The following is a 25,213-nucleotide window of genomic DNA, read 5'->3' as shown; positions in this document are numbered from 1 at the left end:
ACAAATTTTAATGATGATAATGTGTGAAATGGCCCTTCTTGGAAGAATAGTCTGTCAGGATTATATTGTGGATGCTAATTCTAAAAGGATGTGGTTTATGCTTAAGAACTAAATCGAGCTCTCCAGACCAAATGTTAAAACCAAATTATACATAATGGTTGAAGCCATAATTTTTATAAGTAGTTTCACGTTCACAAATATAATGAGGGTGGGATCTAACTTTATATTGTTCAAAATGGAGAGGAGAGGAGCCCTTTCCCCTCACTTTACCTCTCTGAACTCTGTGGCCCCAGGTGCTTTTTATCCAGACCAGAAGAAAAGTGCCTGAAGCAATGGACTGAAGGGAGTTTAGGAAAGAAAAGGGTTCTGCATATCATCAAACTCCACCCATCTGCTTTATATGTGAACTGGGCAGACCAGTGAATAAACAAACATGGTTTCCACCCTATATTATTGTTGTTATTGTTATCTTCATCACCACCACCATGACGCATGAGTTTCCTCTGGGGAAACATTTTGGTGGGAAATTACAATATTGGCCTGAATATAAGCCTCACTTTCCCCCCAGATTCCGACCCTGAAAAGTTAAAATGTGACTTATATTTGCGACTCTACGGTATTCAGCCAGGAATGTGGGGCAAACAGCGCCAGGAGTGTGGCAAAGTGGCGCCTGCCCTGTGCGTAGTCCCCGTCCTCTCCCCCAAGGCCAGGAAGGGAGAGAGCGAGGAAGAGGAAAGGCCACCTGCAACGCAGCACAGCTCCCCCCCCCCCCCCAAGTATGCAGCCAGGAGCAGCAAGGAATGGAGCGGCTTATATTCGGGTATTCCCCCTCCCTTCCAATTTTTAAGATGCGGCTTATATTTGGGTGTGGCTTATATTGGGGCCAATACCATATACCTTTCATATTATGGTTCATCCAAATTTTATTTGAGAGGCTCTTTTGAGCAACAAGGATTTATTGGATCTTTTGTAAACAGTTTCTCCTTTTGAAACACCTTTCCTTTCTCAGTGTAAGCAATTATCACCTTCACATCACTTCATGCTCTTGATACATCTGTTACCTTTGACAGATCTGCCTGTGTTTGCCACTCCAGCCTTGCATACCTACGCTATCTGCAGCACAAAACAACTTACATCTTTGTTGCCTCAATTAAACAAAATGTCATTTAAACTTCTGGGGGGAAATGGTACATAATTGAAACTTAAGCTTTCTGTTTTTCCTTAGTGTTTTTACAAATTGTTTGACTGCCTTAAGTATATGTTATTTGGTTACTTAACCTAGCTTTAGTTGGAATAGTATTGTCTTTGCTTTTTAAAAACTCTGCAGCAGTTAAGACAGCATAAAGGAAACACAGCAGTTTGTCTTGATGCAATTTTATACTTTTGTGTTCTAATCTGTAGAGCAGAAGATATTATCATTATTTCTGAATTTACACCCTACCTTTCTACAAAAATACACAAGGTGCCTTACATAGAATCAACACAGTATAAAAAAGACATAAGCACAACCTAAAAACAAAACAAAGAAGCAAAATCAGCAGCAATTAAAAACAAAAGCAAGCGGCTGCTTCAAAAGCAGATCACACAATACAGAAGATTGGGAGATGTGAGATTGCACTATCCTCCCCACCTCTGGCTGTAGTTTTTTCTGTCAGCCTTAACCAAGATTTCCCCTTACCTACCAAAGTACTTTTTTAAGGTATGCGAAAGAACAAGTTGGAAGAAAGTTGTATTTTTTAATATATCAGTGGAAAGCTATTGAATGGTTGATATTTTTGAGATTAAATCTGTTGCTAATATTGAGAAATAGAAACAATTATCCTGCCTATCCAGATGTATACAGACACCATACTGTTCATAATATTTCCCATTTTTATAATTACCATTGTTATGATAAATTTTGCTGAATCACTGAAAATAAGAGGGAGCAGAACTGAGGAGTTTATTTTATAATCTGATACAAAATGGACTGGGAATAAGTATTTGAATTAAATGGGGTCTACTTCTGAGTAGATATACATAGGATTATATTGTTTATGTAAATTTGGAGATGCATGTACACATTTAGATTTTGGCAAAATGACATAAATACCTTAATCTATTATAACTATAACTTCTTCTTTGGTGATCACTCGTAGCCAAGTAAGATTGCCTTCCACGAACACGATCTTAACAGTGAGTCCGTAAGTGACTGTGGAGGCCAATTCTGGATCCACACGTCCTTCCACAGTGGGGACATAGGTTTCCGGATGGGAGTTAATCACGGTGGGAGTTAATCAAGGAATTCTCCCTTTCATCCTGAGTTTGAGTCTCTTCAAAGTCCATGACACCCTTTGGTAAAGGCTATTCTCCGACTGGAGTGCTCATAGTCCTGTGTTTCCCAATCATTGTGTTTATACTACATTTTTAAAAGATTTGACTTGAGAGAGTCTTTAAACCTCTTTTGTTGACCCACCCACATTACGCTTTCCATTTTAAAGTTTGGAATAGAGTACAGTGGTGCCTCGCAAGACGAAATTAATTCGTTCTGCGAGTCTCTTGGTCTAGCGGTTTTTTTGTCTTGCGAAGCAGCGCTATTAGCGGTTTAGCGGCTATTAGCGACTATTAAAGGCTTAAGGGATTAGCGGATTAGCTGCTAAAAGGCTATTAGCGGTTTAGCGGCTTAGAAAAAGGGGGTGGGGAGCGGAAAAAAATATCAAGACTCGCAAGACATTTTCGTCTTGCGAAGCAAGCCCATAGGAAAATTCGTCCTGCGAAGCGCATTGAAAAACAGAAAACCCTTTCGTCTAGCGGGTTTTCCGTCTTGCGAGGCATTCGTCTTGTGGGGTACCACTGTAGTTGCGTTGGAAGATGATAATCGGGATGATAACATGACCAGTCCAACGAAGTTGATGTTGAAGAATCATTGCTTTGACACTGACAGTCTTTGCCTCTTCCTGTAAACTGGCATCAGTTCACCTGTTTTCCCAAGTGATATGTAAATTTTTTCAGAGACACCGTTGATGGAATCTTTCTGGAGTTGGAGATGGTGTTTATAAGTGGTCCATGTTTCATAAGCATACAGTAAGGTTGGTAGTACAATAGGTTTGTAAACAAGCATTTTGGTTACCCTGCGAATGTCCTGGTCTTCAAACACTCTGCATTTCAGTTGGGGAAAAGCTGCACTTGCAGAGCTCAGGCGATGCTGGATTTCGGCATCAATGACGGCCCTTGTGGAAAGATAACTGCCCAGGTAGGAGAAGTGATCATCACTTTCCAACATTACACCATTGAGTTGGATTTGTGCTGCTGCAAAGAGTTTGTTTTGTGCTTGTTGGTGCAGCACTTTGGTTTTTTGGATGTTGAACGATAGGCCCAGCTTTTCATAAGCTTCTGTGAAGATATTTAAGATAGTTTGGAGGTCATCCTCTGACTGTGAACACACTACGTTGTCATCAGCATACTGAAGCTCTATGACGGAAGTTACGGTAACCTTACTCTTTGCTTTCAGCCTACTCAGATTAAAGAGCTTTCGATCTGTTCGATATATGATTTCTACTCCGGTGGGGAGTTTCTCTTCGAAAAAATGTAGGATCATACTAATGAAAATAATAGAGTTGGGGTGATAGCACAACTCTGTTTAACACCTGATCCCACATGAATGGTTCACTTTGAGAGCCATTGTTATCTGTGATTGTTGCTGTCATATTATCATGGAGAAGCCAAAGAATGTTCACAAATTTATCTGGGCACCCAATTTCCACAGGGTCCACCATCCCTCAGACCATGTGGTGGGCCAGACTATATTGAGGGGTTGCCTACCCCTGCCCTGAAAGTTGAAAACCATTTTGGGATCCAGGAAGGGTGGGCTCGGATATTGTTAGGAGACGGTTTGCCAAGATCCTTGAAATAATTTTGCTGGCCGCAGCTAATAAAGAGATGCCACAATAGTTTCCACAATCTGTTCTATCACCTTAATCTACTATAACCATAATGTGTGTAGGCAAGGGCAAAAGGATAACTTTTTAGCATTGTGGTTGAGAATATCTGCATGCTATCAACAAGAAGGGTGTAGTTGACCCTGTGACATGATTCCAGAATACAACCGTAGATCACTGAAATGTCTGGCACATATGTGTCCCATTTAATTTGGTGGAACTTCTGAGTAAACATGTTTAAGATCTGGCTGTAAAACACTGAGCAAGAGATGAAATTAACACAAATAGCTTTAAAAAAACCATCATTTGCATTGTGGCATCATCCACATGTCACAATAAACCATAGTTATTGATTTACCTATAGTGTGAGAGCAACAAACCACAATCCCTGGCTTAGTTTTTCGTAGTTTCATTCTTAACCATGGCTGGTTAGCAAAGGATTGCTCTTGGGCTCCTATCATAGTTTGTTGTGATTAAACAAACCATGACAAACCATTTCAGACATAACACTAAGTCAGGGATTGTATTTTGTTGCTTCTTCATGCTTAGGAGGGAAGTGATCTCTGAGTTCATGGTAAACCATTACCTATGATTCACCATAATGTGCAAACTGGGTTAGTATGTAAAAGTAATTTGGTGCAATCAGCTAGGACCTTTTCATTTGCAAGCTTTAGTGAAATGAATATAGACTTGTTTGCAAATCCACTAGTACCCTTGTGGAACTTCCATTCATCTCAGTTGGGCTAGTGTGTAAACTTCCCAGGATTGTACCACACATTTTACAAATCAAGTTAAACTGTTATATTTCAGGTCATTTGCTTCTGTCCCATTTCTTTGAAATTCAAAATGCTGTAATTAACATTCAAACAAATGTTCTGATGGTGTGACCCTTTCTCAAACTCCTATTGTTCTCTGGCACTGAACAAATAAATACCAGTGTAACAATTTAGTAGTTTGTGGGTAATAGACCGTGGTAAGATTATTGTGTTGGTACTTAGGAGTCTTGGGTTCTAATCCTTTTTCAGCCATAGAATTCCCTGAATTGCCTCCAGCAAATTATTATTTCTCAGTTTGTTGTGATCACAAATGAAATTTTTTTCCCTACTAGACAGACTGCATTGGTAATGGAAATAATCGTAATCTCATAGTTAGTAACATTTGGGGGGTATCTGCTTTATGTGCTTTGTTTTAGAATGAAAATAACCAGATATAGCCTCTTAACCATTTGTCTCCATTGAATTTTGCTTTGGAGCACAGTGCCTTAGCTTCACTGCAATTATTTGTCGTGGTGAGCTGCCCTGTATAGCATCGTGCTGCTTGCACAGTATAGCAATGTGTTTGTGTATACAAGACTTGAGTCAGAAGAGAAAACTAATGCAGTTTAGTTTAGTCTGTTTTTCTTTTAGTAACTAGTCATTTATGTCCTGCTGGAAAGTATTTTTTGTAGTGCTTTGTCATCTAAATGTGTCTGTTGTCTCCTTAAGCTGTTCCCAGTAAAAGCAGTGTGCTGAAATAAGTAGTATTTTCCACCTCACTTATGACAATTGGTTTTAGTTATATAGTATCTACTTCATGTTAGGCCTTTACTCTATTCCTGGTATTCTGCAAAATGTAATAGGATCACAGAAAGTGGGTTACACAAAGCCATGCTCAAAACGTGTAAAAATTACATGTGTAAGAATCATAGAATCATAGAAGTGTAGAGTTGGAAGGGACCATCTACTCACGATAAATTTTGCTGAATAATCACTGAAAATTAGAGGGAGCAGAATTGAGGTTTTTAAGTTGCAATCCTGTACACACTTGAGAATAAGCCAATTTGAAATAAAAGGGGCCCGCTCTGAGTAGATATATGTAGTATTATAAATATTATTTGAAATATAGGCAAACATGTTAATGCCTTCCTAAATTTGTTGTCAATGAGTAGATGTGAGCATGAGAGATTTGTACTGCTAAATAGTATTTAACAATATGAGGGAGTATTGTGTCTTCTGTTGTAGCCTAGTCTAAATACAGAGCTGTTTCAGCAAGCTGTGTCCTTGAGCTGCTATGTTGTCTGAATATGCTAATAAGGAGAATGAGGAGAATTAACAAGCAAGTGTGAGATGCAGGCAAGCAGGGTAGATTGATTTAAATCAAGTTGATTTAAATCGCTCAAGAAAAAGACCTGGTTTAAATAATTTAAATCAACTTTCCAATTTTCTAATTAATATATTTCGGGAATAAGCATGCATACTAATTAGTTTCTATAACAATTAATACATATTTGGTTTTTGTCATCCAGCAGCATAAAGTATCTGGTTGTGCACACCACGTGTCTTTTGAACTGCAGGATTTATATCTGTAAAACCAGGGGATGAGTTGTGAAATTAAGGATTTTTCTTTACACATGGAAAGACACTAAGCAAGATCACTTACTTTAAGTCTGACTTTCCTAATTCTTTTCAAAAGCATGTGTTCGTATTTCCTGGGCAGGACAGTATTTCTGCATGAGATGGAAACCAATGTCCATGTTGTTTGGATGAGAGAATTTCTGAGTCCATAGGCATGGTTTGTTGTTTAGTCGTGTGCTGCATGGTTTAGAAAGCTGGAATAGTTAAATTTGAATTGACCCTATTTTATTCTTCAGCTCACTCATCTCCTACCAGAGTCGTCTGATACTGTAGCACCACTCTGCCTTGTCTGACTGCTGACAGAGTTCAAATCTGCTGCTATGATGTCACTGCCAAGCTAATTGTGGGTGTAAGCTAGCAAAAGACTTTGTACACTTTTATGATTTATATTATGTCATTCTTATCATTCTTACGAGCTCAATAAGCAAGGGCATAGGAAGCAACTGATCACTGTCTGCACATGTGATTTAATTATTTCCACCTTCTATAAATTAAGCATAGTGATCGCCAGAATGATGCAATTCCTTGAAAAGTATGACTGGCTTCTACAGGAAGTGGAGGCCTTCCCAAATTAAATAGTCAAAGCACAATCTTTTGGGATTTTGATTTATGCCTCACCCTGGTGAGAGATATTAAAGTTGAGTGAAATGTGGCAACCACTTCCCACCAGCAACTCATGGATGCACACTTGGGAGCATCCTTTTCCCTGGAGCCAATCTCCGGGTTGGGGAACCTGTCAATCTCCAGATGGGACTCTCAGCAGTCCCAGGCAGCATGGCCAGTGGTCAGAGATGAAGAGAGTCATAGTCCAACAACATAGGTGAGGCCATCTGTAACAAGGAGCAGCAGAGCACAGATACCCTTGTTCCCATCAGTCAGTTTGCAATGTTCATTCTTTCATATCCTCCATGATTTGCCGTCAGAAACCCAGCCATGGGTTTGTTGCATGAGCACATGCCTTATTTTTAAAACGTGTAATGTTCATGTCTGTTTCTTGTTTGGAAATCCCCAGCGGACTGCCTTAGATACACAATTAATAGCAGCATTTCATAAATGCCTTGTCCTGGCTGCTCTGTCCCCAGTCCCTGACTCACCAGTGGCAAGCAGCAGAAGCAAACTGATAAATGCTGTGTTCTCCTTTGGGGAAGATTTCGCTATAAATTGTTTTGAGTATTGGAAGTAAGGTTCCCAATTACAGAATGAACACACACTGGAATTTTAAAAGCAACCCTGCCTTAAAAGAACTCATTTGTTTCTGTAAAATAGAAAATGCAAAAATAAAACAAGAACTTATTTCACTATTACTGAAAAGTGTAACACCCACAGATGTTGTATTGTGAAGGACTTGGAAGGGCTGAGGAAAGGTAGTAAGGGAGGAAGCCTTGAGCATGATGTTCCTTTATTGCCCCAAAAATAGTGGCAACAAATGGATTAAATGTTACAACAGTACCATTCTGAAAATCAGAGAGAATGTTCCGCTGTGCTTTTAAAATCCTATCCCATATAGAACTCCTCAAATGTAGGCAGTACTATTTAAAAAAACCTATTTTCTAAAACTAGATCCAGTCCCTGTAGGTTAATTAACAAAGCCTTTTCAAAGAATGAGCCTTTTGGTTAGAATTTTAAAGGGGATTTTTTTTGTTAAAAAGGTACATATTACAGCTTCTTTTTAATAGTCTTCAATCAGATCCTCACATTCCATTTCAATCATTGCTTGGCAGTTCCATGGATCTTTCTGGTGAAAGGATTTCCTAACCTGCCATATCACCTTCACTTGGAATGAAAAGAAGTGAAATGTTTGGTGTTTCAAAATCATCTGAGGACTTCTTTTTGGACGGCATGGGAACATTTAGCCAAGTACACCATGGGACATTATTCCTGGAGGGACCTGCACTAAGAGAGACATTCAGTTGTGACCTCTGTAAATGGATACAGATTACAAAGAAGGGAACATGCCTTCCATATGAATACAGGATAGTGAGAGGATTGGTTCTGGGAAGCATAAATCTCTTGTTAAGGCTTAGATATATGTTTAATAGATACTACTGCTGGACCTGGATTTGCTGCTATGGAGAGGGTGGGTACTTCTGCCCAGGGATTTTTTTCAGAACTTGCTGGAACTGAGTTCCGGCACCTTTCAGGTGGGTGCCACTGCCATTATATGACAACAAGGAAAGCATTCATGGTAAGTTTCGGCACCTATTTTTCTAGAAAAATAGCATGGCTTCTGCCACATTTAAGATGTTGGCTGAAGCACTGGCAAGAGCATATGGATTTGTCACGGATTTGCTGGGTGATGCATTTGGGTTTGTTTTTAACATACTAGCATTCCTAGACTGAAACATTAATCTGCTGCCGAAATCTCATCTGTCACAGAACCATGGAAGCTATTGGTGGCTTGCTATTTTTTATTTTGACTGAGAAGCCTACATGGTAGTGGCAGAGGTGGTGGGCACCTGTGATGCTTTTGCTATGGTGGGCAATCAGTTCATGCAAAGATAGCAGAGTAAGGCTGCTTCTTTTTCAGTCCCTTTGCTTGTGATTATTTATTATATATTAAATATATTAAATTCGTATATCGCCCTCCATCCATACATCTCAGAACAATTCACAACCGAAAACTACTGCATGACGAGAGTAGTTTATTTCTTTCAGCCAAAGAGGCTAACTATTATGTGAATTGCAGTTTCTTGCTTACTGAAAGTTGAAGCAACCCCTCAGAATCTCCGGATGTACATATGTATTGCAGGAGCACACTTGTGCGCATTCAAAATTTCACCCTCTGTACCTATAGACCACTTTACTAGTACGAGTGAACTGTGAGAGGCAGAGGCGAATCTGTTGTTACTTAAGTTATTATGATACTGTTTTGTTGAACGATCAGCTCAAGGAATGAGATGAATGGAATTATTGTATTAGTGGACTGTAGTAAAAGTCTCTGCCTTCTTTTTTGAAGACCTTTGTCTGATGGTCTAATAAATACATCCAGAGAATCCAGCTTTGTCCCCCTCCTCTTATCCCCTTGCAAGGCTAGCACAGTAAGACCTTCTATAGCCAGCTCAGAGAAGGGTACTTCTTCATGTAAATAACACTGACTTTTCATTTAAATATTTTGTTGAAAGTATTTATACTAATTTGTCACACCAGCTGCCTCTACTATAGATTGCTGTTCAGTGTTAACACTCGGTCATATTTTAGGGTTAATTTACAGGCAGACTTCTCATTTGCAGACTCCCACAGAAATCTGGAGGAGCTGACCTAACTAAACACAAATGAAAAAGCCAAGTTTGGATTTGAGGATTTTTAATATCAGTTGTGGGAGAGGGGGAAAGCACCCAACGCAAATTATTTCCTTGTGTTATGTTGATTTTTCCTTGTGAAATTTTGCTTTAGAGGCATTATGATTTTGTCAATTTTACTGTGACCTCTGATCCCAAGCAATTTTTCTCCTTGGGGACTTGTCTTAGGCTGGGATGGGGCTTTTGGAGCCCCACCATGATAAATACTGACTGGGAGAATCAGTTTCTCAGGAAAATATGATAAGGGCTACCTACTCTTGCCTGCTCATAACATAGTTTAGTAATGGTGAACAGAAGATGGATTAGGATCTACTGGTGTACCTGCAGATTTCTGAGTGAATGAAGTAGAAGCAAGGATTTCTGACTCTCAACTTGTTTAACAATGGCAACAACAAAATAAACAGCCCCTTCCCAAAATTACAGTGCTGAAATGAGGAAAGCAGAGTATTTTGACTATATTTTTAATATAGAAGGACTGTGAGCTCGGTTCAGTTTTTTGGCACTCAAAACAAATTCCTGGGCCAAAAATTCTTTAAATTCTGCCCACCTTTGCATCAGATCACCCTGCACCCTTCTTTATTAGGATTCAGTGGTAAGCTAGTTTTTTATAATAATTTTTATTAAAGATTTCTTAGTTTACAGAAATATGTGCATTGTCTATTTTTTCCAAGTTATGTTTTCTTCAGATCAGTTTCATTTGTTGTGAAACATTAGTGTTGCATCCAGTATTAGGTTGGGAAGAAAACAGGGGAGGGTAATGAGGGGGTGGGGTGGGGTGGTAATGCTTCTATTCTTCTTAGTGTATGTGTGGGCTTTTGTGTGAGCATCTCTTGTGTGGGTTCGCTTTCTATTTCACTTGTTATATTTCCTTGGTGGTGAGAGAACTTGGATGTGGCCTAGGGTTTGATTGATTATCTTTGGTTGGCTGTAGTGAGATTTGTTTGTCTCTGTGTGTGAGAGAGAGAGAGAGAGGGAGAGAGAGAGAGAGAGAGAGAGTGACGGTGGGTTTTTGGGTCAGGCTAGCCATACTGATTGGTATGATGTCGGCAGATTCTTGTTGTTGTCTTGTTGAGCTATGTATGTGATAAAGGCGTCTTCTATTTGTCCCCATGTCAGTTTCAGTTTATTGGTTAGTTTTTCTAGTAAGGCTGTTTCCCATACTGTTTGATACCATTGGTTCATGTTTACTCCTGACAGGTCTCTTCAGTGTCTGGTTATGATGCTTCTGGCTGCTAAGAGTAGGTGGGTTATCAGTTCTTTATAATGTGAGTGAGCATTATTATCTTGGAAGATGTTCAGTAGGGCCCGTTCTGGGGTGACTTCTAATACTTGTTTAGTTATTTCGCTTATTTCTTATATTACTGAAGTCCAGAGGAGTTGGATTTTGGGACATTCCCACCATATGTGGAGCTTTGTGCCTGTGGAGATGCATCCTCTCCAGCATTTTGGTGAGACTCCTGGGCGTATCAGCACTAGTTTACATGGTGTTAGGTACCATCTGTAAGTGAGTTTCAGGGTGAATTCTTTTCTTTTAGCTGAGAGGGATTTCAAGGGAGATTTAGACCACACTCTAGTCCATTGGGTGGGTTAATTTCATAGCCTATGTCGTCCTCCCATTGTTTTTTGATTACGTTGAAGGGGTTTGTGGAATTTTGGAGTAATATTTTGTATGTTGTGGATACCATCCCCTTGCTGTGTCCCTTTGTTGTTAGGAGGAGGTTTTCGAAGGTTGTCAAGAGCCTAGTTGCTGCTGATTTTACTACTGGATTGTTTAAGAAGGCATGTAATTGGTGTTGTGTTAGCCAGGGCATTTGGATGTCCCCTAGATTTCCTTGCATTTCTTGTGTTGATGTGGGTTTGTTACTTTCGGAGAAGTCTACTAGGTGATATGAGCCTTTGGCTTGCCAGGTTTTTATCTGGAAGTTTTGTGCTGGTGGAATAGTGGGTGGTGAGCTAGAGGGATTAGTGGGGATGGGGTTTGGGGACACTTTGCCTGGTGATGTTGGCAAATTCTTTTTGGATATGTGGGTGTTGAAACATATAGCCTCAGATTTTGCAAAGTTTACTTATAGGCCCGATACCATTGTAAATGTGTTGAATTCTTTGGTTAGGGTGGTTGCTGTGTTTATGGGATCTGGTGCTGTGACCATCAGGTCGTCTCCAAAGAGCCCTAATTTATAGGTTCTGCCTTTTATTTCCACTCCCTTGATGCCTGTGGCTGTTCAGATTCAGATCACTAGAGGTTTCAGAGCCAGGATGAATAGGAAGGAAGACAGTCGGCATCCTTGTTTTACCGCCTGTTTGGATTGCTATGGTATCAGAGTCCATGCTTTTAGTCCAGCATTTTGTTTGAGGGTTTGTAAGAAGTTGTGACCAAATTTCATGTTTGTTAGTACTGCTAATAGGTATTTCCATTCTAGCTAATCAAAAGCTTTGAGGATATCTAGGGACATAATCATCAATGGGAGTTTAGTTGCCCTGCTATGTTCAATCAGATTCAGTAGTTTCCTAATGGGGTCTGTTATATTGTGACCAGGGACAAAGCCTGTCTGGTCTAGGGCTATTAATTTGTGTAGGAATTTTTTTAGGTGGTTAGCCAAGATGGATGTTAATATCTTGTAGTCTTGGTTTAGTAATGAGATTGGGCGGTATGATTCTACTTGAGGCTGTTTTTGTATGATTTTGGGATAGAGACTATTTTGGAGGAGTTCCAGGTTTTAGGAATGGGGCCCCCTTTTATGATGTTGTTAAATAGGCAGGTCATGTAAGGCATTAGGGGTTCTTTGAATTTCTTGTAGGATTCTGCTGTAGAGCCATACAGGCCTGGGGCTTTGTATGGTTTCAGGTTTTTGAGGACCGTATCTATTTCCTCCTTCAGGAAAAAATACACCAGCACTCAAAAGATTTTATAAAAGCCTAATTTTTTTAAATAAATGTAGTTTTTTTGGTGGAAAAACTAGGTTTAGAAAACCTCAATTTTCAGCGTGTGGGCATGATGGAATCAAACGTTTTTGATGATGAAAATTATTGCAAAGACATGCTTTTTCTCGATGAAGAATGAAATTTATAGGGTTTTTATGTCTTGTAAAAAAAATATATGTTTTTTGGACATCGTGGGAAAAAAATGGCTACTGGGTACAATTTTGCTGCAATCCATAGCTTTTTACAATACTGCTAGTATTGTTAATTGATTACAATGATCCTTTTAAATATTACGTAAATTTATTCCAGTCTTCAATTTTCATAATTTTAAATACCCCCCAAACTAAAAACAAGTCTGCACTTTTGGGGGGAAACAAACCTATAATAGCCTATAATAACCAATACAGTATTAGTTTAAATTTTAAGATGAACAACTTTGTTTTCATTAATTTTTTCTATCACAGCTATGGATACACAGCTGGTATATTTTTTCCTGAAGTCCTCATCATGTTATTGAGCTCTGTGTAAAATTTTAAAGAGATCTGATCATTGGTTATGGAGAGGGAGAAATAAAATGTACGCAAGGCCGAGGATCTCAAGAGGAACAGAAACGCAGATTTCATGAAACTTTGAAGCGCTATAAAATTAAAACCATTTGAGATAGAGGGGGGGAATTTCAGGGGGTTTATTTCAATCATAAGGGAAGGGTGTACACCAGGTTTCATAAAAATCCAAGACGGTGGGTGACATGACCACGTTGAACTGACGTGAAATGACACTACTTAGACACTTAGCAATCGGACAGAATAAATACTTGCTTTCCAGAAAGAAGCAGTGTTCTGCTTTGTGCTTCTTTCTGGAAAGTTCTGACACTTGGGTCTTAATGTGCTTACATGTGCATAGAGAGAACCAAGCAGAAGTTTCCTAAAATTCTGTAGGAGAAGTGGCATGCAAACTAAATGATCGGGGATGTTTGTAAAATTCTTAATTAGAATTCTTTATTTAGAATAATGAAAAGTGCATTTTTGTCTTGTTGAATGGTGCATTTGAACATGAATTTACTGACTTTTCTCCATAATTGGAGGTCACAGTGATCAAAACAGGAAGGTACTTCACTGTCCTGGCTCCTGCTCAGCACACAGAGGCTCTTACTTGTAGTGGCAAGTAATGGTATAGAAGCAGGGCAAAAAGTTTAGAACTAAACAGAAGTGATGAGACTGTCCCAACAAGTTTCTGCACTTGTCCTGCCTTGCTTTAAAAAATGAGTTGTGCATACTCACTTATGAGACCCTCTCATCTTGTGGGAATATCAAGATTGCAAGTATGCAGTATATAGTGGTGGGTGGGTCTGCTCCCATCTCTGAACGTGGCAACTAGTTCTATGTGACATGACTGCACTCTCCTGTTGCTGTTCAAGTTGCTACTGTCTTCTGAGGCTCTCCCCTCCAATGTGACTCCAAAGCGACAGAAGTCAGGGTGGTAAAGGGAGATCCTTCCCTCCTCCCACCCTTGTCCCTACAATAGAGCCCCCCCTCCTCTGTTTCTTCCTCTACCAGCAGAGCCGGCTAACCCAGTTTCAGGCCCAACAGCACTTCAGGACTTAAGACGTCCACTGAAACCTTTATCAGTCAGAAATGTTAGCTGCTATTAGAAATCTATAGCAGTTTATATTGCCGCCTGCTGTCTGTGTCCTAAGGAGCTAAATACGCATCTAGGATAACCAACAGTCATATAATATCAGCATGTAAAAGTAAATGAAAAGCAGGCAGATTTTTTAACGGATACCTGTGCTTGTGGGGGAAAATAGTTTAAAAGCTTTTAGTGTTGTTAATGGCAAGTTTGCATGTTTCCAATTCTGTAGCACCAACAACAGCTACTGACCGCCTTTATTTAGTGACAGGTTACGTTCAGTTGATAGCCAAACTCATTATCCACTTCCACGAGCGTTAAGCAGATGAACAATATAGAGAGGTGTCCTTATTCTTTTTTATTAGGTATGTTACAAGATACACTCACAAGGTGTTTGAAGTACCCTGCAGTTTCCACTAGAGGGTGATTCCTCCCAGGCATGGTTTTAAACTATTAAGAAAAGCAGTTCCTACAATCTGCATGATGCTGTAATTTTGCTTGAGTTTAAGCAGAACTTATTCTATGTGACATTACAACTACATATGTGCTTTCACAGTACTTAAAGCAAACTTAAACAAGAAGAGCAAATTAAAGAGAGTAAGATACAACTGTATGTTGTGGTGGATGGGGATCATTTCCTGTTAACAAAAAGAACATGTTGGTATTTTATTGGACTGTCCTTGGCATGACATGAAATATTGTATCAGGGCATTGAATCTAAGCACTTGATGGTTACTCTTTACTTTCTTAAAAAAAGAAAGAAAAGAATTGACATTATCTGTGTTATTCTGTACAATTGCTTGCAATTAGAAGCATTTGATGACTTCATGCTGAGTTTTTGAGTTAAATTCATAAGCCCCACATAGGAAATATGAAAGACAAAACATACTCAGATTTTAACTGTTTGCTGTTATAACTGTCTCTTTTTGCTTCTGTGGTCTAACAGGAGAAAATTTAAATTAATAATTTTAAATTAGTCAGTTCCATATCATTTTAATTTAAGAATTTGGATAGTGTTCCAAAAATACGCCATCAAACTAGTTTAATGTTCTCTTCTCTTTCTGCCCAGATTAGCTGATTTCCAATTAGAACCTGCTCTGTAGACAATATTGTTAATGCATCTCTTGGCTGTAAATGGATGTATTGTTTAAAGAGTCAAACATAATTATTGATTCTAATTCTGCCTGTGATCTCCCCCCCTCCCACTTTCTGTGGTTTAACTTTTACATCTATACATTTACCAGTGTGATGAAATGCTCTGTTTTCTGCCAGTTGTTTTGAGCATTGAATGCACCTTGTTTGAACCTGCAAAATGCATTTATTGGTTATTTTAATTTGTCAGCCCCCTTTCCCTGTCCTTGTTGATGCAGCCTGTCAGATCCTTCTTTTAAAAGTCACATGTACTATTGTGGAGCTTCAGCATTTAGGTGGTGAAATCTTTTTTTAGATATGGTGACATTAAATTGAAATTCTGCTACAGAGTTCAGCCCAGAATACAGATGTGGACATAAGGCTGAAACCCTAAGCATACTTACTTAGAGGTAAGTGTCTTTGAAATCAGTAGGATGCACTTCCAAAACAGGCAAGCCTATTTAAAGCCCATGTCACCCAGTTGATTGTGAAGCATGGTAAGAAGTTAATACTTCTTTAAAAAGTTGAACATGTGTATTCAAATCTTAGCATTAGTAGATCACTGGCAATTACATATTGGCCTCACTAGATCCTACAACAGCATGCACACATTCTTTTGTGCTTCTATGCCTCATTGTTTCTTGCAATCCAGCAGCTGCGGCCTCTGCCCCAGGAGAGCAAATCTGTTGTTTGCAGAATCTGCTTTGCTCAAGGCAGGTCAGGATGCTGTGAGACTCTATACTCATTGCCCGATTTCCACTTACTCTTGTTTCTTTTCTGTCATGTAAGTTGGTGCAGGAATATTGAAGCCAGGCAACATCTCATAAACTTGAGATTAGAATAGTGCTTTAGTTTGTGGCTGGGGCAAGTTGTGCTCCTTGTGCTCTCAATTCATAACTCCTTTCCATTGACTTGAAGGGTAATTTCCATATATGCTGACTTGCTGCACCCTTGATTAGCCCCTCTTTCCCACTGCTCTTGTCGCTTGTATTTACTAAGGCCTATGCATTTATTTATATAATTTGGATATAGGAGTTTGGGGCTTCCAGAGCAAAAGTAGAAGGTTAGCGTTGGAGTGTGTCTGTGTATGCATTTGTGAGATATGGCGGGAAGAAAGGAAAGATCATTCAAGAAAGAATGTCCAAGCCTTACTTGTAGCTGAAAGTCATTCAGCAGTATTAATATATATATATATTTATAGATTTTACCTTCTTGATTGTCACAAATTTACAAGTGCTCCTTCTGCTTATGTTGTGTGTGTGCTTGTTTAATTATTTAAGGTTCCAATTATGTATAACTTTAATGCATAATTTCAATTCCAGTTTGAGGATGAACCCATGACAGCTATTTAGAAGTGTGTGTATTATTATACTTACCATATTTTTAAAAGAAAACCACTTTGAAGGACCTCGTTAGGTTTTGATACAAACTCCACCAATAAACCTGCCCACTGTCTTGATATGCTTAGCCCTTTGTCTTTTCCTCATCCAGAAGCAAACAGTGTTTCTTGCTTGAACTGGATATTGCACGAATGCAGTATTCAGCAGGTTTGGGCAGACTTCAGACTGGCACAATCTGCTTTGAGTTTTATCTGCCAATTAGGTGCATTGCCAGTTACCCACTCCATGAGCCACAGCATTGGGATGACCTGCAAGTGCAAGTACAAATTTGCATATGAGTTACTGCAGATCAGGAATTCTAAAAAGCCTGACTTACTGGATGTCAAGAAATACTTGCTGATCTACCACACATCATCCAGAGATCTACCAGAATACCCCAATCTAGCTTCTCCCTGCCCCTGAACAATATAAAACACTGCAACATTTTCTTCAGCTATCTTTATTATGGTGAGAACTCTAGTTTTTGACCTTCCCCAAATGACGATTGGCTTTTTTGAGTGTATTCAATTCATAGCTTGGTTCTATCTATTCTGTGTCTAAACAGCTTGTGTTATGAGATTACACAATGCGTTCTGTTCTAGCATATATTTTCTCCTTGGATTCTGTTGTTCTGGTCAATAAATATTTTTAAGTGACTACCTTTGAAATGATATTTTTGCTTATAATTTCAGGTTGAAGTCTTGGCCTCGGAGGATGCTTCATTTGGACTCAAGGTCTGTAGTTGATGAAGTTTTGACTTTCTAGGTGTCATCAATGTAGGATGGTTGATTTGATTTTGCATAAAAAAATTATTCCCCATCCCCGAAAACTGTATCAATATTTGATTCAAATCCACTAGTTCAAGCAACATCTGGGGCTTAATACTCTGCAGGTGGCATTTCATATGGTCTGTGGTGTTCCACTTACTTTCAAAGTGAAATGTTTTGAGGGGACTCAGATTGGAAAAGCTGATGTTATAGGGGAATGGAAAGAGGGGACTTTTGAATGTGGTGTTTCATAGAGTTCTAGAGTTTAATAAGCCTCTTGCATTTGTGTACTGATAACCATTTTTAGTTGTAAGGGGGTTGATGTCTGACCAATTTGGTAGTTCTGATGTGTACTGTCTGGAATTTTAGGTTATTCTAGAGATCTTGTGAAGGTTCTATGTGTACTTTCACAAACTTAAACATTGATTTCAATTATTTGTGAAATCTTGGATAATGCACATTATGGTATTGATCTCATTCTTAAGCGTACTTAGTAACAGATGATCCTAGGCAAAACAGATTGTGTGTAGGCTATACAGACACTTAGTGAAAAGAGAGAATGGTTATGGGGAGAGGGAGAAGAATTTGGGAACATGAGCCTAAATCACGAGTCTCCTGCTGTTGAATTATCCGTATAATATGATACTTCTGAAAGGCATAACAGCGGCATTATCACCAAGGTAGAACAATCAGTAAGAAAAGAATGAATTTCAAAATTCATAAGGGAGAACCATGCACAAAATTAACTCTGGTAACTGGGAAAAAATCCAAATTTACACTGTTAAAGTTACTAAATATTTATGACAGCATGCTTTACCATTGTTCCCTTATTATGTTGTGATACCTGATAAACTGATTTAAACTAAATTATTAAAAATAAGTAGCCCTGCTCTACTGTTATGTGAAGTATTTAACATATGGTATTCTATAGCGCTTTCTGTCTTTTTTTGTGTTTTAAGGCGCAGCGTGCATACAGAACATTCACTGAATATTTAATAAAGCTGGAGGGTCAGCTCTTGCAAAATCATCTCTATAATCCTTCATGCTAGCTGAGTAAACAGAAGTATTACTGAAGATTATTGTAGCCAATAGCTCTCACTGCCTGACCCATTCTGGAGAAGGCTCTGCTATTATTTTATGGCTAAAGTTGCAAGTTGGCAATAGTATTAGGCCCAATTTATATGTGACAAAGGCCATGGTTTAAAGCGCTTACCATGTAAATGTTCCACTTTCTTCCCATCATATTTAAATGCATTTAGCACATGCATCAACCCGCTCATGTTTAGCATTAGCAGTTCAGCGACCCAGGAGGGCAAATGGCTGGCACACTAAGTCTACACACGAATGAGCCAATGCATATGGTAAGTGCTTTTAAAAGGGAAGGAAGCATGTGTAGATTGCTTGCAGGGGTAAGCACTTCCCTTGGCCAGTGTCACACACAAACAGAGCTTAATGGCTAACTTTGCACAGATGGAAAAACTGGTGTATGTTTTAATCAAGGCAGGAATGGTTGTGACTTTGGTTTTTCTTTGTGTACATTCATATGCTTTCAGTATATATATTTTTAAGTCCAAAGCTCTCTCCTATCAATATAGCCTTGATAGTATAAGATACTGTTTCCCAAAACTTCAGAAAATTATAAAACACTGCACTTTCTACTGAACTTCCCATTGGATGCTCTACACCAGCTGCATCTTACAGGGTTATCGGCCAACACTAATAAATCACAAGCAGTCAGAACTGTTCAGATATTAATAAGATTGCATGATGACTTCAAGTTGAATTTCTAACTTTTTAACGTATTGTTTGTTTTTTAAATAATCTTTGAAGTGTACTTTTTGTCAACGGAACAATAATAGTTCTATGTACCTACAATATCCTGCAATCCAGTATGAATGGATACTTAATTGCTTGTAAATATATATTCTTTGTAGTCAAGACAGAGTACTGGTTCCCAGGTATCTTAATCTGTGATCTCCTAGCTTCCTTTAGTTCCTGTTTGGTAACACTGCCCAATTACTATGAGGGAAGTGCATGTAGCAGAGTGGGTGATAGGAACAAACTGCATAGCATAGTAAGTGAACATTGTTGCCTGTATTTTCTTGTGATACCTAAAAAGCTGTCTTGGAATAATTTATGAAAAACAAATAGAGCTGCTCTAGTATTCTTTTAAAGTATTTAACAAATGTAGCATTCTAACTGGGAATAAAAGGGCAATTTCTGAGCTCTTCCCCTCTTATTGGAAGTGCATTTTTACATATTTCATTCCAAAAATCTTATGTAGATCAAAGAGTTACTCTGAGAAGAAACCTTTAGTACAGCGTTCAACAGAATTAATGTAGTGTTGGAAGATTAATCATATATTATCATCTGTCTTCAAAACCCACTTTTTCTGTAAATTGGCACAAACCTCTGGTCCCCATATGCTATGACAGCTAAGCCTGGGGAGGTATGGCCACCATATCTTCCCCATGTTTACCCCCTGCCTTGATTTTGCTCCTATTTCTCTGCTGTCTCGCTTGTGTCTGTTTCTAGAGTGTAAGCCCCCTTGCACTGAGGACCTCTTCTCTCACTCTTTGTAAACACATAAATAACTGGCACTATATGTAAAATAATAATATTAAGGTCTGTTCTTTTTTTTAAAAAAAAATGTGGAATACAAGTGTAATGGTTCTAGGGGTTGCTGGTGCGTAAGTTGCCGTTACTCCTGGCTACGTTGCCTGGTTGAACCCTTTCTGTCTGGACAGCCTCAAGTTCCGTGGCTGCCTCAGTCGCTGGCAGAATGCGTCAGTGGGCGTTTCTTAAACCTCTTCCAGCATAGAAGCTGTTTGACGCCCAGTCTCCTCCCCCTTTGCCTGCGCGGAAGTTTTCTGCGCAAAGTGGGTGTGGGCAACGGAGTACTTGTGCCCTCTCCGCTGGTCTCCTGCGAAGAGTCCTGGAGCCACCTCTCCGATTCCCCCATCTGCCCCCCTTCTCCACTGGTGTTACGCTGATTTCCTTCCCCAGTGGATGGGCTACCTCTCTCCCTACTGGGACCCTCTCCCCCATCGTCCTGGAGCCTCCTCTCCGCCTCCAGCTCCGATGGCAGTTCCCTGACAACAAGGGATGTCATTTGTTTTAGAGGTGTTACAAGGAGGTCCGTAGGATTGCATAGAGCAGACATCATTGCATCAGACGAAGGATAATGCCACAAGATTGTCTCAGTTCATCAGATAAATTGTTTTTATGCATTTCTGTATTTTCAGTCCCATCCAAAGATTTCTTCTTGTGTAATGAACTGCAGTGCCCACATGGAGCTTCCTCACTAGCTTAAGTGCTAATAGCAGTGTCACATGCAATGTGGGTAACCCAATACTGGAGCTAATGAAGAGGTTCCTGCTAACACCGGAGCTCCCTGTGGACATAATGTTCTCTCACATCTGCTTGAAATACTAGAACACTGTTCATGTGGAGTTCAGTTAGTGTATTGCAACACTCAACATTTGGATTAGAGCTTAGCCTGCTCTTTAATCTTTTTCTCAGGGTATTTATACTCACCCACTTAGGTGACCATTAATTTAGGGTGAGAGAATATGGAACATATAAAGCTGCCTTGTAAGACAATCGGTCCAACTATCTCACTGCTATTTGTTGTGTACATCAGGGGTACCCAATCAGCATCTGCCAGCTTGGCCAGCGGTCAGTGATGATGGGAATTATAGTCCAGAATATCTAAAGGGCATCAGGTTGATTATTCCTTGTGTACACTGCTTCCCAGGATTTCAGACAGGGCCTTTCACAGTCATACCAGCAGATGCCAGGGTTTGAACCTGGGGACTTATGCCTGCAAGGCATGTGGTCTGCCATTAAGCTGCATCCTCTTCCCATATACATATAGCATGTGTAAGGTCAGAGGGGTAAAGATGAAAATTGGTACGAACCCAACTGTTACCAAAATATTCTTCTGCATACTAAACCTGAAAATGTTCAGCTGGTTGATACGTGCTTTATGTTCATGTTTGTGAAAGGCAAGTTAGGATGAAAGAAAAATAGCTACATACATTGTTAGCATGGCTTTTGCTGGAAAGCATTCAAAGCAGCCTCTGCTTCTGCCATCTGCTGGCTGCTAATACCATTCACATCTTGAAAGGATAGTGAAGTTTTATTAAAGCCAATTAACCTTTATCTGATTGAGTGTTTTAAGTACTGACTCCGTTGATTTGTTGATGAGTGTATTTAATGTATACCCTCTTCTAAATTATGCCTTTGCTCTAACCTTGCATGCAACCTTTGCTGACTTCAAGAATATTGCACAGGTGTGAAAACAGATTTCTGATTATTAATCAGTAGTTTTATCTGAAGTGCTCAGACAAGACTGGAAAACATAAATCTTTTTTAGATATAGCTCCTCTATATTACCCAATGCATACACCCACCATAGACTGGCTTCCTAGTGTGCAGGTTGTGTTGGTTCTATGGCCACTAAAAATTAAAATAGCAATATTTGCCTTTTTCTTTTTCCTTTCTCTTTTGAACTAGAGAATATAAAAACTAGTTATGCATTCAAGGATTTCCACTATGGCAACCACGAGTTGTTATTTTTTTCTAATGAGGTTCACAATTAAAATAATTGTTCTATATCAGATGTTGTGATTTTAGTAGTCATATGAAACCTGCATTCAGTGATCTCTGAATTATTTTTATTTGATATTATAAGCAAAGGCCATCTGCATCCTGGCCTTTGATAGCTGAGATATATTTTTAGGAGCTACTACTGACTTTGCACTAAGAACTGGCTTTATTTGATTTTTAAATTGTATTGTTGTAACCCAGCCTGTGGTCTTGTAATGAAGAACAGCTAAGAAATCAAATTGATTGATTGATTGATTGATTGATTGATCGGTCAACCAACCAACCAACCATGTATTTGGTGAAATATAACTTTTGTATGGGAAGTTATGAAGAAACAAGATCTATCAACTTCCATCTCTAGGTTAGTCTAGTACTAGCATTTACTGCTTTAAAAAATGCCAGGCATGTTATAGGCTACGAGCGTTTCTGGTGATGCTGCAGAATCATTTTTGGGCATGTTCTTTCTGCATCCAAAGGGAGTGCAGAGCAACCCCTTGATACAGTGAAATAACGTGCTGTGCTCCCCAAATGCTTTTACTGCTCAGAACAGAAATTGGGAATTCACTTACCTTGTAATTTCTAGTGTATCTTATTCTCCTTCACCACCAAGTTACCACAGAACTCTTTTTAGCCACATTGAATTAGAGAATATTTCTAAAACCTGGTTCAGTTGGGGGCAGGGGAGGATATGATGGTCTTAATTGAAGTAAAAATTTATGTGAATAAATACACTCCTTCTGTCTACATAATGCACTCCAGTCTAGTAGCTTCTACTGAAGGAAGGGTATGAGTAGAGATGGGAAGGCCTGGGGGAAAACTGGAAAAATTGGGGGGAACCAGGCTTTCCCCTATTTTTTTCCAAAGCTGTTTTTTTCCAGAAAAATTGGGGGGGGGGAATAGTTTGATATACCTTGAATATTCCACACACTACTTTTTTTTCAAATTTTCCTGAAAAAGCGGCTTGGGGGGGGAACACCCCCCCCCCATTTTTCCGCCCCCCCCGGCCTTCCAGCACCCACACTTTGGAGCTCCCTGCCGACTGACGCCAGGCAGGTGCTCTCACTGTACTCTTTCCGGCAACTGCTCAAAACATTTTCATTAGGGCCAGCCCATCTGAACACATAGAAGCTGCATGCGATTTACTTCCTTTTAATCACTGCTGACTTTAATCATCTTTTGAATACTCTTAAATAACTGCTTTTATCTGTGTTTTATCAATCATTTTAATGTTCTGTTGTATATTTTTGTAAACTGTTTAGAAAGCTCTTTTTTTACCTTCATGCGGTTTATAATATATAATAACAAATTCAATTTTAAAAACACACATACTCCTTTTCCTTTCAAACGGAGTTTGAGCCTTAGTGCAACATACTATTCAGTAACTGGATGTTGGTTACTTCTAAGCCTGGCATGCAAAAAATTTGCCTTATGCTTTGCCCTGGCTGTCCTCAAGTAGAGCTGGGAACGCCTGGAAAAGCCCCAGAAAAAACAGGTTTTCCCCTGGTTTTTTCCAAAATTGTTTTTTAAAAGTCCATGAGAAAAATGAAGAGGAAGAAGAAAGGGAAAATGATAGCAGTAGTTCAGAAAATGAGATAGAATAAACTGCATGTATATGTTGTGTCTTCTGGGTTTTGTGTTTTTTTAATAAGAAAAGCACTGCTCAAAGGGTAGACCTTCTATGGAGCTTAAATATTGAGGTGGATCTTAACTTTATTTGCTGTTGGTGCTAAGGGGCAAATCTGATTATTTTTTATGTTGATGGTTTCTTGCTTTTTTTGTTGCTTTTGAGGGAAAGGGGTAGGTTACCTGTTTTATTGCAAGCACAATAGTTTTATATACACTGTGTTTCACACAATTTGTAAAACCACACTGAACCCCCGCCCCAATTTTTTCCAAAATTTCCATTCCCCCCCCCCAAAAAAAACGGGAAAATATTTTTTCCTCATAGCTTCAAAATTTCTGGAAATCTCTAGATACGAGAGATGATTTGGACCAATTCCTTCTTCCCCTTGCATCTTCCAGTGCCACACACACACTTTCCCAGAGGTTCCAGAGATTTTTGGAGGGTGCAAAACATCCCGGTGGAAATTAGCAAAATCATATCCCCTTCTTCTGCCATCAGGAGTGTCCCCTGAGTAGACTTCTGCTAAGGAGAAGTCTGGCATCAACTGGAAAATCAATAAAAACAAACATTTTCAAATAAGTAATACTAAGAACAGTAAAAACAGGCAGTATAACAATTTAAATAATCTGAAGGCAAAAATTAAAATTGTAAAATGCAAAAGAGCAAGGCTAAGATATTCACATAACTCAACCTAAATGGAGCAAGGCCCAACCGCTCTGTCAGGACCATTCCATAAGCCGCACAGAATTTCTGCTCTCACCAGAGAACTTAGCCAGAATATGTGTATCCAGCTTATAAGACATGATACCACTTATGATTAAAATTCTTGGAGATAAGGAATAGGGAAATGGTGCTCTTGCCTCCTCCCCAGAGCAGCAGCACGATGTGGCAACTCCCTTTGGGTTCACCACTTCAGGGGCAACCCCTGGTGGTAACTCTGGGAGAAGTACCCCCAGCCCAGCCCAGCCCAGATGACATAGGCCTTCATCAGATGCTGAAGGTATGCAGCTGAACTCAGCTATTTCTCTCCCCTCTTTTCATCCTCACAGTGTTACAAGAAAATATATTCCAGTGCCCTTGACTTGGTTCTACCCAAGTGTTACTCTGACTACTCGCTGTTCAGGCTGTAGCTTCTTTTATGGCTTCAGGTACAATAAATGGTCAGCTGGTCTCACTCAGCCCTGGAGAGAACACACTGCTTTGTGAGCAGCAGCACAATCCAAGACTGCAGCTTCTTTTATGGTTTCAGCAAAAGGAAGGATGGAACTGGACAATTAGTCTTATACATCCCTGAACTGAACACATTCCTTTGCAAGCAGCCGGCACAGTCAGGATATTTTCTTCAGAAACAGTGCTCTGAAAAGGTTATGGGGAACAGCAGGCAAAACTCCCCTGAACTGGGGCTTATTTTGTCTTCATTGGCGTCTGCAGAAAAGCAGTCCCCTTGACTATAATGGTGTATTAAAAAATGAGACTCCAGTGAACAATGCAAAGCTGTCTGCTTGACTTCTGTCTTTAACGAGGGCATTTGCATCCTGTGA

The 25,213-nt window shown here is 39.4% G+C and overlaps 1 protein-coding gene across 18 annotated transcripts in view; it reads left to right on the top strand.

The window, feature by feature from the left end:
• The window catches only part of ARID1B (AT-rich interaction domain 1B), a 345,246-nt gene that overhangs the window by 162,888 nt on the left and 157,145 nt on the right, over positions 1-25,213 (top strand). For 14 of the 18 annotated variants that reach the window (XM_083433948.1, XM_083433946.1, XM_083433945.1 and 11 more), the window contains one exon: positions 17,363-17,404. The exons of the other annotated variants lie outside the window; for them this stretch is intronic. In XM_083433948.1, coding sequence (XP_083290074.1) covers positions 17,363-17,404 — 42 coding nt within the window. The remainder of the gene's footprint in view (positions 1-17,362; positions 17,405-25,213) is intronic. 18 annotated transcript variants of the gene reach the window in all.

The sequence above is a fragment of the Podarcis tiliguerta genome (assembly GCF_965153285.1).
Source record: "Podarcis tiliguerta genome assembly, chromosome: 3".
Classification (NCBI taxonomy): domain Eukaryota; kingdom Metazoa; phylum Chordata; class Lepidosauria; order Squamata; family Lacertidae; genus Podarcis; species Podarcis tiliguerta.
The sequence above is the reverse complement of the archived record's forward strand: the minus strand, read 5'-3'. Positions and strand labels throughout refer to the sequence as shown.